The following is a 15020-nucleotide window of genomic DNA, read 5'->3' on the forward strand; positions in this document are numbered from 1 at the left end:
TCAGAAGTTCAAGACCAGCCTGGCCAACATGGTGAAACCCCATCTCTACTAAAAATACAGAAAATTAGCTGGGTGTAGTGGCGTGCGTCTGTAATCCCAGCTACTCAGGAGGCTGAGGCAGGAGAATTGCTTGAACTCAGGAGGCAGAGGTTGCAGTGAGCTGAGATAGTGGCTGCTGCACTCCAGCCCAGGTAACAGAGTAAGACTCCGTCTCAAAAAATACATACGTGTGTGTGTGTGTGTGTGTGTGTAGATATCTGCGGGTGGTAGTGCACCTGTAGTCCTAGCTACTTGAGAGGCTGAGGGAGAAGGAATCACCTTGAGCCTAGGATTTTAAGATTATAGTGAGCTGTAATGGTGCCACTGCACTCTAACCTGGGCAAAAGAGTGAAACTCTGTTTCTAAATACATAAATTAATTAAATAGATGTAAAGAATCTTGCCAAACTTCACAGACCTGGCAAATCAGAATGCTGGGGCTTCAATAAGGATCTGACTCCTTGACCTGGAATAATGGAAAGAGCATTACATTAGCCCTAATTCAGTTTTATGGTCCAGGTGGGCACCCCTCTTCCCTCCTCCAGCCCTCAGTGAGTTTCTCCTCTGTAAAGTGTCTAGCTTGGCTTAGCTGATCTCAAAGTTTGCAGGTTTTTTCTTTGTTGTTGTTTGTTTGGTTGGTTTTTTGGAAACGGAGTCTCGCTCTGTCGGCCAGGCTGGAGTAGTGGTGAAATCATGGCTCACTGCAGCCTGGACTTTCCAGGCTGGTCTTGAATTCCTGACCTCGTGATCTGCCTGGCTCAGCCTCCCAAAGTGCTGGGATTACAGGCATGAACCACTGTGCCCAGCCACCCCCAGATAATTTTTTAATTTTTACTTTGTAGAGACAGGGGTCGATTTGTTGCCCTGGCTGCTCTCGAACTCCTGGCCTCAAGTGATCCTCCAGAATCAGCCTCCCAATGTGCTAGGATTACAGGCATGACCCACCACACCCAGCTAGATTCTTTACATCTATGAGTATCACCTTTCTTACCTATAAAATAACTGGCTTTACCACATTTTTATTTTTGTTTTTCGGTGTAAGAGTTTTTTAATTGTAAATCTGGGGATGGGTGTGGTGGCTTATCCCTGTAATCCTAGCACTTTGGGAGACTGAGGCAGGAGGATCACTTGAGCTCAGGAGCTCAAGACCAACCTGAGAAACATAGTGAGACCCCATCTGTACGAAAAGCATTTTAAAAATTAGCTAGGTGTGGTGGTGTGTGCCTGTAGTCCCAGTTACTCTGGAGGCTGAGGTGGGAGGATCACTTGAGCCCAGGAGGCTAAGGCTGCAGTGAGTTGTGATAGCACCACTGCACTCCAGCCTGAGCAACACAGTGAGACCTTGTCTCTAATAAAAATTTCTCTTGGCAAGTACGTATAAAGGATAAGGCCATTTTGAGCAATAACAAGTGTTGAACACAATGTAAGACACATAGTAAGAAGTTTGGCTGGATGCAGTGGCTCAATGCCTATAATCCCAGTACTTTGGGAGGCCAAGGCAGGAGTATCACTTGAGCCCAGGAGTTTGAGACCAACCTGGGCAACCCAGGGAGACCCTGTGTCTCAAAAAATATAAAAATTATTCCCGCGCAGTGGCTCACAGCTGTAATCCCAGCACTTTGGGCGGCCGAGGTGGGTGGAACACTTGAGGTCAGGAGTTCAAGACCAGCCTGATCAATATGGTGAAACCCCATCTCTACTAAAAATACAAAAAATTAGCCGGGAGTGCTGGCGTGTGCCTGTAATCGTAGCTACCTGAGAGGCTGAGGCACAAGAATTGTTTGAACCCAGGAGGCGGAGGTTGTAGTGAGCTGAGATCATACCACTGCACTCCAGCCTGGGTGACAAAGTGAAACTCCATCTGAAAAAAATAAAATAAATAAGAAAAGAAACGAAATTAGCCAGGCATGGTGATGTGCACCAGTGGTCCCAGCTGGGAGGCTGAGGAAAAAGATTGCTTGTGCCCAGGAGTTTCAGGTTGCACAGAGCTACGATAATCATGACACTGGACTCCAGCCTGTGCAACATACTAAGAGATCATGTCTCAAAAAAAAATAAGAAAAAAAAAGGTTGGCTGTGGTGGCTCACGCCTGTCATCCCAGCACTCTGGGAGGCCAAGACGGGCAGATCACTTGAGGACAGGAGTTTGAGACCAGCCTGGCCAACATGGCAAAACCAATCTCTACTAAAAATACAAAAAAAAAAAAAAAAAAATTAGCTGGGCATCATGGCACATACCTGTAATCCCAGCTACTCAGGAGGCTGTGTCAGGAGAATCGCTTGAACTCAGGAAGCAGAGGTTGCGGTGAGCTGAGATCACACCACTGCACTCCAGCCTGGGCAACAGAGTGAGACTCTGTCTCAAAAATAAAAAAAATAAGTTAGCTGGACATGGTGGTGCATGCCTGTAGTTCCAGCTGCTCGGGAAGCTGAGGCAGGAGTGCTTGATCCCATGAGATGGAGGCTACAATGAGCTATGATCACACCACTATACTCCAGCCTGAGTGACAGAGCAAGACACCATCTGAAATAGAAATAAGTAGTGATTTTTTACCTACAAAGGTATCCTGTGGGCTATTTGGTGGAGGACTATCCTGCACATTGAAGGTTGGTAAGTATCCCTAGTCTTCCCCCAATACCAGCAGCATCCTCACCCCTACCTAGCATTGTCACAGCCAGAAGAAATGGCCCTCACAAACTTCCAGAAGTCCCCTATGGGCCATACCATCCCCACTGAGAACCACTGATCTAAATCAAATTTGTAAACTTAGGTAAACTTAGTTTTAGGTAAAAACAATCTCTGCAATAAAACAATCTGATAAGGAAAGTCCTTACCTCTTTACAACGAATGGAGAGAAAGGCTAGAGAGAAATTATGTCATGGAAACTAGAGTCCTGTCAAATTTACTAATGAGACCTTTTCCTAAGTTAATTGTATCAATTTACCTGTGGTTTACTAGGTCACTGTAGCAGGTTTATTAATGGCCTCCAAAGATATTAGGTCCTAATCCCTGGAACTTGTGAATGTTACTTTATGTGGCAAAGTCTCTGAAGATGTGATTGAATCAATGGCCCTTGCTAAGAAGAGATTATCCTGGATTACTCTGGTGGTGTTAAATGCAATCACATGTAATGCAGTCCTTGTAAGAGGGGGGCAGAAGGAGATTTGACACAAATACACAGAGGAAAAGGCAATGGGAAGACAGAGCAGACTGAGTGGATGGTGCTGGCCTTGAAGATTGGAGTGAGATTCGGCCACAAGCCAAGGAATGCCAGCAGCCACATAAAGCTGGAAGAGGCCAGGAAGGGACGTTTCCCTATAGTTTCTGGAGGAAGCAAGCTCTTGTCCACACCTTGATTCCGGCCCAGTGATACTAAGTTTGTACTTCTGGCCTTCAGAACTGTGAGAATAAATTTTTGTTGTTTTAAGCCACAGTTTGTGGTACTTTGTTACAGCTGCCACTGTCACAAAGGAAACTGATTACAGGAAAATATGAGTTAGTAACAACACAGATAAAGACATTTTCACAGCTGACTTTCATTATTCCATTGCATATGTGTTCTTCTCTGTTAGAAAGGAGGTTTCCCTTTTTGGTCTCCTTCCTTCCAGCTTTCCACCCTATCATGTGAATGTGTGACGATGGGAGGCTTGGAGCTGTGGCAATCACCCTTGCCTCCAAAAGGGGAGAGGGGACATGAAGAGAAACACACAGTTCATGACAGTATCCTGACATTCCCACACCACTGGACCTGCTGTGAATCCTCTGATCTCCAGACTGTTGATCTGGTGACATAATTAAATGTCTTAATTGCTTTGGCCACTATTAAGACTGTGTTACTTACTGCAGAATTCATCCTAATACAGAATTCCACAGACAATATCAAGACTGAAAATAACAAACAATGATGGCCATGTTATTTAAAAATACGGAGGTATAGGCCCGGTGTGGTGGCTTACACCTGTAATCCCAGCACTTTGGGAGGCCAAGGTGGGCAGTTCACAAGGTCAGGAGATCGAGACCAACCTGGCTAACACACTGAAAACCCATCTCTACTAAAAATATAAAAAATTAGCCGGGCATGGTGGTTCGCACCTGTAGTCCCAGCTACTCGGGATGCTGATGCAGGAGAATCGCTTGAACCCAGGAGGTGGAGGTTGCAGTGAGCCGAGATCGCCCCATTGCACTCCAGCCTGGGCAACAAGAGCGAAACTCCATCTCAAAAAAAAAAAAAAAATTGCTGGGATTAAAGACCTTTTTTATTTTTAAATTATTTTTATTTTTTTAGAGACAAGGTCTTACGCTGTCAGGCAGGCTAGAGCACAGTGGCATGACCATGGCTCACTGCAGCTGCACACTCCTAGGCACAAGCAATCCTCCTGCCTCAGCCTCCTAAGTAGCTGAGACTATAGGTCTGCGCCACCACACTCGGCTAATTTTTAAATTATTATTATTATTTTTCGAGACAGAGTCTTGCTCTCTCGCCTAGGCTAGAGTGCAGTGGCGCAATCTCCACTCACTCCAAGTTCTGCCTCCTGGGTTCACACTGTTCTCCTGCCTCAGCCTCCCGAGTAGCTGGGACTACAGGCACATGCCACCACGCCTAGCTAATTTTTGTATTTTTAGTAGAGACAGGGTTTCACCATGTTAGCCAGGATGGTCTCGATCTCCTGACCTCGTGAGCTGCCCACCTCGGCCACCCAAAGTGCTAGAATTACAGGCGTGAGCCACCACGCCTGGCCTTTTAAATTATTTTTTATAGAGACAGGGTCTTGCTTTATTGGCTAGTCTGGTTTCTAACTGGCTTCAAGCAGTCCTCCTGCCCTGGATTCCCAAAGTGCTGGGATTATAGGCGTGAGCCACTGTGCCTGACCAAAACGGAGGATCTTTGCCTACAGTTCCACTTCTGCTTTGCAGATGAGGCTTCGAAATGTTTGAATAGTGTTCTGTGATTTAAAAATAAACTTTGAAAAACCACACAGCCAGAAGTTCAGAAGAAAAGCTAATGAGGTTGATCTTTTTTTTTTTTTTTTTGTAGATGGAGTCTTGCTCTGTCACCCAGGCTGGAGTGCAGTGGTCTGATCTCAGCTCACTGCAACCTCTGCCTCCTAGGTTCAAGCAATTCTCCTGCCTCAGCCTCATGAGTAGCTGGGACTCAGGCACTGTAATACCACTACACCTAGCTAACTTTTGTATTTTTAGTAGAGATGGGGTTTCGCCATGTCGGCCAGGCTGGTCTCGAACTCCTGACCTCAAGTGATCCGCCCGCCTTGGCCTCCCAAAGTGCCGGGATTACATGAGCCACCGCACCCAGCCTGCAGTGAGTCTCGATTACGCCACGGCACTCTAGCCTTGGCAACAGAGTTAAACTCTGTCTCAAAAAAAGGAAAAAAAAAAAAAAAGAGGTTAATAGAGTGGTGTCATGGTGAACTGTTTAGGCTTAAAAAGGTTAAAACCCAGGTACCATTCCAGAATGGAGGTGAGAGGATATGTCAGAGGTTAGCTGTGGGGAGAATCCAGGATGAGTTTCTGCAATGACCTGGAAGTGGGGAAAGACAGCCTGAGTCTGGGCTTAAAAGGGTTTGGCTCCCAGCAACCACAGGGAGCTGGAAAATAGCCAGCATAGGTTTGGCAAGAAAGAGCAGAGTCTAAGGCTTGGGGCTAGAGGTGGAACCCACAGCCTTGAAAGGGAAAACAAACAGGGACTGGGGAATGGGAGCAGAGCCAGGGGCTCTGCCTTGAAGCCAAGGACAACTAACTGTGAAACCACCCACCCAGTTCCAAGTAGGCAGTGTAGGGGCAAAGTCTATAGTCTGCCAGCTTACCCTGTCATAAAAGCAGCTTTGTCAAGGATGAGCAAGGCACCCCATGGGGGTGGGGGTACGGGGACAGAATAGATGAGTAGGAAGGCTCTGAACCCGAGGCCCCACAAACTGTTCCCTTTTTAGCGCATCCAACCATAGGAAAGGGGAGCTTTGCTAGGGCTGCCTCCAAGGGTCGCACGCAGCCTCAGAATCACAGCTGCTGCTCCCTTAATTTTGTGTGACAGGCTCTGTGCCAAGCACTTCACTTATTGTGTTAATTAATAGTTTTTACTTACGACCAAAAGAAAGAAAGTCAGGGTTTTTTTTGTTTTGTTTTGTTTTGTTTTGTTTTTTGAGATGGAGTCTTGCTCTGTTGCCCAGGCTGGAATGCAGTGGTGTGATCACGGTTCACTGCAGCCTCGACCTCCCAGGCTCAAGTGATCCTCCCACCTCAGCCTCCCAAGTAGCTGGGACCACAAGCATGCACCATCACACCCAGCTAATTAAAAAAACTTTTTGTAGAGACGGGGCCTTACTTTGTTGCCCCGGCTGGTCTCAAACTCCTGGGCTCAAGAGATCCTCCCACCTTGGCCTTCCGAAGTGCTGGGATTACAGGTATGAGCTACCGTGCCCGGCCTCAAGCCAGATTATCTTAACAGGGGGATGCATTAGGAGGATTCAGGAGCATCTGTTCAATCCCAGGCAGGAGGCAGCTAGCCTCAGGAAAGGCTCAGAGAGGGGACTCCAGAGTAACCGGGATTCTCCAGCAACTCTTAGGTTCTCCCTGCCTCATTCTTCCTTCTTAGCTGACTGGCTTTTTCTGGTACTCCGTCAATAAGGCAGGGAGAAGAGGGCCACCAAAACTTCCCATATTCCCAGGTTATGGGTCTAACCACAGGAAGAAACTAAAGCTGGATCTGCTGATTTCTCAGGGAAAGCATGGGCCACCACCGGTCAGATGTTCATTCTGGTTCCAATCAGCCATAGTGAGGGGAGGGGACAGGCCGCAAACAGAAATTTGACTGTGGTGGCTCTTCATTATGGCTCCAAGGAGGAAGATGGGGACTTCAGTGTGTGTGGGGGTTTCAATTCAGGTTTGTTTGGCTCCAATGCTAAGGGGTGGCCCTGATACAAAGGGCAGAGGCAGAGCTATGTTCACCAAGCCCATAAGGGGCACGGAGACAAGCACAAAACACCAAATCCCAAATGAAAATAAAACTCATTTGCCAAGGGAACACCGCAGCAGCTCCTGCCCTGTACTGAGCTCTCCAAAGACTGGGCAGGCAAGGTCCCTCTGGCCCCCTCTGGAAGAGGAAAGTGCTCGCCCTGGAGGACAGCAACAGAGCCAAGGTGAGGTCCTGCTCAAAGGTGGGCAGGGGGCTGGGCTGACTCCTTTCGGCCCTTGCCAGCGATGGGCCGGCCTCGCTCCTCCCAGATAGTGAGGCCATCGCAAGAGCAGATCTGCTTGGGGTTCTGGAAGAGGCCAGCGGAGCGTGCGATGATGCCGCAGGCCAACCTGCAGAAGAATGTGTGGTCAGGATGGGTACTTGTTTAGGTCCCCACCCCTGGGTTCCTCATGCACCATCTGCAGAGCACAGCCTCCTGCAGGGGCCCACACCACTCACCTCTGCCCAGAGTTCCCTGTAATCTTGGATAAGGGATGGCCTCCCCGGCCCAGGTCATCTTCTCCCTCATCAATAATCAGGCTGCGGCCAATCACATCCCACACCTTTGAGGAGAGACGACAGCCTCAGACGATGGACCCTGTTAGGAAGGGTGCCCGCCTTCTTTTCCACCTTACCTTCAGCTTCTCATCCTCCATTCTGAAGATGGCGCAGCCGTCAGCATCAGCATGGACATTGCCCAGGTCTCCGCGGTGCTGGAATGAGACCCAGTGTGTATACAGGGGATGTGTGCCACATGGTGCCAATCTGCTATCTTCTGACTTCCTGATTCCGATGCCTCTTCCTGCTTCCCCAAAGTACCCATTTTCTGCTATGGGTACCAGTCTGGTAGGATCTGAGCTCCCCACGGACTGGGCAGGCAAGGTCCTCTTGGCCCTCTCTGGAAGTGGAAAGTGGTCCAGGAAGTCCTGCACCATCTGAACACTCCCTCCCTGGAACTGAAATCCTGGGCAGGATGACAGTGGGCTGAAAAGAGCCGGTAGAAGTTTCCCCTGCCTGTGCAGTCATTCCTGTTAGACCAGACTGTTTTTCCAGTGAGGCCATTGCCCAGCACTGCTTCTCAGCCTCCAGTTAGCCCAGTTCTGCAGCCTCCTGATGGCTCTGTGAGCCCTTGGCTGTCTTCAATTCCCATAGGCTTAAGTTGGCCAAGCTTGGCTTCCCTGACCATCATAGGCAGCCAGTGTCATTTCCCTGACTCCCAGATTCCAGGAACAGAAGGAAACGCAAGGGGCAAAGAGCCTATCCCAGCCCCTAGAAGCTGGCTCTGCCCTCCTTCTGCTTTGAAGGTAAGAAAAAATGCCATAACACACCCATGAGCACCTCCTAGGTCAGACACACTGTACCAGGCATGGCGGGCAGTATGCAGGTCACCATCCTCCAGGGACTCAGAACATGGTGGGGACCCAGACACAGAACAGATTAGGGGTCATGACACACACGGTGAATACAACAGTTGGTGTGTTTTGGGGTGACAAGGCCTTACTAGTGAGCCTCAGAAACCCACATCTGTGCAAATAAATTGTCCCCAACCTGACATTTTGGGCAGAAACAAGTGCCTGTGCCAGTGCGGGTGGGCTCCCATGACCTTGCTGCTGAGTAACCAGGCATCTCACTGTGTCACCAACTGATGGGCAGGAAGAAGCGCCAGTTCTGCTTTATCTCATTTTCCAGAGGGACATCTGCTGCTTGCACCTGGCACTTTTTGTTATGCCCTGCACTGGGGACTTGAATAGCAGAAAGATCAAGGAGGGGGAGGTGATACAGAGCCCTGAAGAGTGGTTTTTTGTTTTTGCTTGTTTGTTTTTGTTTTGTTTTGATATGAAGTCTCACTGCGATGCCCAGGCTGGAATGCAACAGTGTGATCTCGGCTCATAGCAATCTGTGCTTCCCGGGTTTAAGCAATTCTCCTGCCTCAGCCTCCCGAGTAACTGGGATCATAGGCACGCACCACTAGGCCTGGCTGGTTTCTGTATGTCTTTTAATTAATTAATTAATTAATTTTTTGAGACAGAGTCTGGCTCTGTTGTCCAGGCTGGAGTGCAGTGGTACGATCTGGGCTCACTGCAACCTTCCACCTCCCAGGTTCAAGTGATTCTCCTGTCTCAGCCTCCCGAGTAGGTGGGAGTACAGATGCACGCCACCATGCCTGGCTAACTTTTGTTTTGTTTTGTTTTCATTTCTTTTTCTTTCAAGATGGAGTCTCACTCTGTCACCCAGGCTGGACTGCAGTGGCGTGACCTTGGCTCACTGCAAGCTCTGCCTCCCCGGTTCACGCCATTCTCCTGCCTCAGCCTCCCGAGTAGCTGGGACTACCGGTGCATGCCACCACGCCCAGCTAATTTTTTGTATTTTTAGTAGAGACAGGGTTTCACTGTGTTAACCAGGATGGTCTCGATCTCGTGACCTCGTGATCTGCCCGCCTCAGCTTCCCAAAGTGCTGGGATTACAGGCATAAGCCACCATGCCAGGCTCAACTTTTGTATTTTTAATAGAGACAGAGTTTCACCATGTTGGTCAGGCTGGTCTCAAACTCCTGACCTCAAGTAACCCATCTGCCTCGGCCTCCCAAAGTGCTGGGATTGCAGGCATGAGCCACTGTGCCCAGCTTGAGGAGCAGCCTCAAGGCAGGGGGCAGCCTGGACAGCATGGCTGGAGGCATGACCCAGCAGGAGGAGTTCAGGGAAAGGCAGCCTTTCCAGGCTGTTTCCTCAGCACACAGGCAGGGGCAACAGGCTGGGGGAGTGGGGCACTGAATGTCCACACCAGGAAGCTAGGCCCAGCTTGTACTCTCAGGCACTGGGAGCCAAGACAAGTTTCAGGCAGGGGCATGGCCTGGTTACTCCAGGCTTCAGAACAATCCTTCTAGTGCAGTCTATGAAAAGTAAGGACTAGAGCAGATGAGGAGAGAACAGAAGGGAGCTTAGAGATCAGTTAGGAGATGTGCAAGGGACAACCAGGCTGGGATGCAAATTCCTACATGAAATTCTCTTCCATCTGGGAAAAGCAGATGCTAAAAACCCAACAGCAACTTGCCAGTCACTGTGGCCTTGGCTGCTCAACTCCTGCTCTGTTCTTCCTTGTCTAAGTTAAGGGGTTGGGTGAGGTATAGCTTCTGATGCCAGCTCCTTCTGATTCCCTGCCCCACCTGGGGCCCAGGAAGAAAACACAGGTCACAAGGCAGTCTCCTGCCCTTCAGAAACACTCCCTGCCATTCCATGCCTCCAGGGCTTTGCACCTCCCTTGAGCGTGGGCTGGACCTAGTGTCACTTCTAAGATTAGGCTACAAAAGAATGTGGCTTGAGTCTTAGACGCCCTCTCCCAATCTCAATCTCTCTCTCGCTCATTCACTGTGAGGGAAGCCAACTGCCGTGTTATGACCTGCCCTAGGGAGAGACCCACGTGGCAAAGAACTGATGTCTCTGGCCAACAGCCAGAGGACCTGGGGCCTGCCAACAGCAACATGAGCAAACCTGGAAGCAGATTCTCCCCACGTGGGGCCCTAAGATGACTGCAGCCCCGAGAGAGACCCTGAGCTGCAGGCACCCAGCTAAGTCACACACAAATTCCTGCCCCAGAGACAGTATATGTTTGTTGTTTTAAACTCCTAACTTTGGAGTCATTTGATTTGCAGCAGCAGCAGCAGATTACTAATCACTGAGCATAAGCATGGCACTGTGCAATGGACTCTATAGAAATGCCTCTCCAATTTCCCAGAACAGGGAGTAAAAACTTTTGACCATTAGAAATGTGACAGAGTGGTCGGGCATGGTGGCTCATGCCTGTAATCCCAGCACTTTGGGAGGCCAAGACAGGCAGATTACTTGAGGTTGCGAGTTCAAGTCCAGCCTGGCTAACATGGCAAAACCTTATTTCTACTAAAAATACAAAAAAGAAAAAGAAAAAAAAAGAAATGTGACAAGAGGCCAGGCACGCTAGTTCATGCTCGTAATCCTAACACTGGGAGGCTGAGGAGGGAGGACTGCTTGAGCCCAGCAGTTTGAGACCAGCCTGAGGAATATAGTAACATTCCATTTTTTTTTTTTTTTTTTTTTTTGAGACGGAGTCTTGCTCTGTCACCCAGGCTGGAGTGCAGTGGCACGATCTCGGCTCGCTGCAAGCTCCGCTCCCGGGTTCATGCCATTCTCCTGCCTCAGCCTCCCGAGCAGCTGGGACTACAGGCACCCACCACTACACCCGACTAATTTTTTGTATTTTTTAGTAGAGACGGGGTTTCACTGAGTAATACCCTATTTCTAAAAAAAAAAAAAAAAATTAGCTGGGTATGGTGGTACATGCTTGTGGTCCCAGCTATCAGGTGAGGTGGGAGGACTGCTTAAGCCCACGAGTTCAAGTCTGTAGTGAGCCATGATCGCACCACTGCACTCCAGCATGGGCAACAGAGTGAGATCCTATCTCAAAAAAGAAAAGAAAGAAAAGAAAAAAAAAGGAAATAAAGAAGGAAAGCATGATAGGTAACAGAGCTGTGAAAAGTCCAAAAATCAGTTACATGCATTAAGAAACACATATCATGGTTTCATTTGCTTTATGGCATAAGGTTGCAAACCCATCAAGATAGAAAATGGCACAGTCAGAGCTGGGCACAGTGGCTCACACCTGTAATTCCAGCACTTTGGGAGGCTGAAGTGGGCGGATCGCTTGAGGTCAGGAGTTTCAGACTGCCTGACCAACCTGGTGAAACCCCATCTCTACTAAAAATACAAAAATTAGCCGGGTGTGGTGGTGTGTACCTATAGTACCAGCTACTAGGGAGGCTGAGGCAGGAGAATTGTTTGAACTTGAGAGGCGGAGGTTGCAGTGAGCTGGGACCACGCCATTGCACTCTAGCCTGGGCAATAAGAACAAAACTCCATCTCAAAAAATAAAATAAAAAAACAAGTGATTGAGTAACTAACAATACAACTAGTACTCAGATAAGGCAAAAAAATCATTAAGGCAACACGCAATTCCCTGAAGATTGGGAAATGATTCTCTGCTGAAAAATGAAACTCCAGGACCAGGGGTGTTAGGGAGCGCCAGGGACAGCCTTTTCAGTTTAGGTAAAACCCTCAACTTCCATATTTCACTTCCTCGCACTGCCCCTGCCCCTCAGGCAGATGAATTATTCACTCTGGGCTCCAGGGCCTCTTGCAGGCTCCTGCAACGATTATCTCACTACCTGGAAACCATGGAATTCAGTGATCCCTCCCAGAGACTGTGAGCTCCTTGGGTCAGGCACTAGGGCTGTAATCTATTATATCCCCTGGTCTTTGATCACAGAAAGTGTCAACAAATGTTTCCAAACTCAGCAAAACAAAGTGAGAGGAAAAGACTCCACTAAAAAGGAATCACACTGTTAAGATCCCAAGAGTTGCCTGCCCTGCCTCTGAGACTTTAGGTTCTCTCTCAGCTCAAGCCCAAAACCAGACAGACACTTACCCGGTCAGAGTCCTGGGGGGCCCCATGAGATGCTCCATCAGGGTTAAAGTGGTCCCCACAGCTAAGAAAGAAAGGAAACAGGTGGGCAGGAAAGCAGCTCACAGAGCAGGTGCTCTACCCTCTCACCTATCTATATTTGCTTCATTCATTCATTCAACAAACAGGCCTACTCTGTGCTAGGCTTTGGGTAGAGGGCACCGAGAAGAATCAGACATGGGTCCGGTCCTCAATAAGCTTCTGGCTCAGGGGAGTCACAGATGAGTAAACAACTAGTTATATCACAGCATAACTAACACCATGGCATGGGGACCCTTCCTTTCCTGTATCCAGAAGTCCCCTTCCATCTCAGAGGCAGTAAGGTGGTTACAAGCAGGACCTTCAACATCAAATTTTTTTTTCTTGAGACAGTGTTTTGCCCTGTCGCCCCTGAGCTGGAGAGCAGTGGTGCAATCTCAGCTCACCACAACCTCCACCTCCTGAGTTCAAGTGATTCTCCTGCTTCAGCCTCCCAAGTAGCTGGGATTACAGGCATGTGCCACTGCGCTCGGCTAATTTTTTTTGTATTTTTAGTAGAAATGGGGTTTCACCATGTTGGCCAGGCTGGTCTTGAACTCCTGACCTCAGGTGATCCGCCCACCTCGGCCTCCCAAAGTTCTAGGATTACAGGTGTGAGCTACTGTGCCCAGCCAAAGTCAGATCTTGACTCAAATCCCAACTCTACCTTTTACCTGCTCTGGACCTTTGGCAAGTCATTTAACCTCCGTGAGCCTCAGTTTCCTCATCTGGAGGTTGTGCCTGTGTGTATGTGCCTCACAGAGTATTGGTGAGGGGCAAGTGTGAAAATGTATAGCTGAGGATGCTACTGGGGAGACTTCGGACAACTCACCTGTTGCAGTTGTTTGTGAGGTCCCCATACTGATGGACATGGAGTCCATGCAGCCCAGGCTCCAGGCCATCAATAGTTCCCTCGATGAGGCAGCGCTCAGGGCTCAGCTGTAGGAAGCGCACCACCCCCTGCACGGTGCCAGGCCCCCCCAGGATGGCCACTGCTGCCCCCAGATTCTCTGCAAGGTATTAGATACTTGGGTTGGCTTACCACCTCACCCAGCACACCTCTTCAGCAGCTTGGGAAGGGCAGGGAGTCTCACATAATTTTCACACCTTCCTCAAAGCCACGCCAACCCAGAGCCCAAGAATCCTATGGTTAAATTTGTACCAGCTCTGAGCCACCTCCCTCCCAGAGGGGCCAAGGCCATAATGGTCACTCACGCAACTGATCACTGCCCATGCCCTTGAGTACTGCCTGCCGCCCCGTGCCTTCCAGGAGAGCCTGCACCTCCTGGCTGGGCAGAGTGGTGTGTACCAAGACCATCTGATTCTCCAAGTGCACCTCCACATCCTGGACACCTGGCAAGAGAGAGAGGGAAGAGGGCAACAGAGGCTGGCACCCAGTGCTGGCAGCAGGAAACAGAGAAACAGACAGCAATTCTCCATCCCCATTTCCACCAAACTTCCCATGGCCAGAGGCAAGCTACTTTGTAACTGTGTAACCCTGAGTAAGTCTCCTCACTTCTGAGTCTGTTTCTTTTCATACAAATTGGGATAATGCCACCTTGCCCCCAGGATTTATGTGAGTCCTAATACTCATCAGGCATTATTTATAACTTTGGAAATATACATAATTCTTTTTAAAGCGGTATTTTTTTCTTTTTTAAAGTGGGCTATCCATAGCAGCATTATTCACAATAGCCAAAAGATAAAAATAACCCAAATGTCCATCAACTAAGGAACAGATAAAATGTAGCATCCATACAATGAAATACTATTCAGGAACAAAGTGCTGATGCATGCTACAACATGGACGGACCTTGAAACATTATGCTATGTGAAAGCCAGTCACAAAGCCACATATATTATATAATGCCATGTACATGAGATGTCTAGAATAGGCAAATCCACAGAGACAGAAAATATCTTTCCCGTAGGAGATAGCTTAATTTTTTTTTGTTGTTTTTTAGACAGAGTCTCACTCTATTGCTCAGACTGGAGTGCAGTGGCAGGATCTTGGCTCACTGCAACCTCCTCCTGCCAGATTCAAGCAATTCTCTTGTCTCAGCCTCCCAAGTAGCTGGGATTACAAGCATGCACCACCATGCCCGGCTAATTATTGTATTTTTTTTTTTTTTTCAGGGTTTCTCTGTGTTAGTCAGGATGGTCTCAATCTCCTGACCTCGTGATCCGCCCGTCTCGGCCTCCCAAAGTGCTGGGATTATAGGCTTGAGCCACTGCGCCCGGCCTATTGTATTTTTAATAGAGATGGGGTTTCACCATGTTGGCCAGGATGGTCTCGAACCCCTGGCCTCAGGTGATCCACCCACCTCGGCCTCCCAAAGTGCTAGGATTACAGTCATGAGCCACCATGCCAATGCACTCCAGCCTGGGTGACAGAGCAAGACTCCATCACGGAAAAACAACGACAAAAAAAAAAAAAAGAGAACAAAATAGGCCGGGTGCGGTGGCTCAGGCCTGTAATCCCAGCAGTCTGGGAGGGCGAGGTCTG

At 48.8% G+C, this 15020-nt stretch overlaps 2 protein-coding genes across 2 annotated transcripts in view; one reads left to right on the plus strand and one right to left on the minus strand.

Moving 5' to 3' along the window:
- The window catches only part of LOC111533669 (pyruvate carboxylase, mitochondrial-like), a 1148173-nt gene that overhangs the window by 343054 nt on the left and 790099 nt on the right, over window positions 1–15020 (plus strand). The window lies entirely within an intron of this gene.
- Window positions 7041–15020, minus strand: part of CCS (copper chaperone for superoxide dismutase) — a 16886-nt gene continuing 8906 nt past the window's right edge. The window contains exons 3-8 of the mRNA XM_023186404.2: window positions 13730–13867; window positions 13347–13524; window positions 12461–12521; window positions 7642–7719; window positions 7466–7569; window positions 7041–7356 (exon numbers count right to left, since the gene is read on the minus strand). Of these exons, the coding sequence (XP_023042172.1) occupies window positions 7203–7356; window positions 7466–7569; window positions 7642–7719; window positions 12461–12521; window positions 13347–13524; window positions 13730–13867 (713 nt within the window). The 3' untranslated portion in view covers window positions 7041–7202. The remainder of the gene's footprint in view (window positions 7357–7465; window positions 7570–7641; window positions 7720–12460; window positions 12522–13346; window positions 13525–13729; window positions 13868–15020) is intronic.

This window comes from Piliocolobus tephrosceles, chromosome 13 (assembly GCF_002776525.5).
Source record: "Piliocolobus tephrosceles isolate RC106 chromosome 13, ASM277652v3, whole genome shotgun sequence".
NCBI classification, from domain to species: domain Eukaryota; kingdom Metazoa; phylum Chordata; class Mammalia; order Primates; family Cercopithecidae; genus Piliocolobus; species Piliocolobus tephrosceles.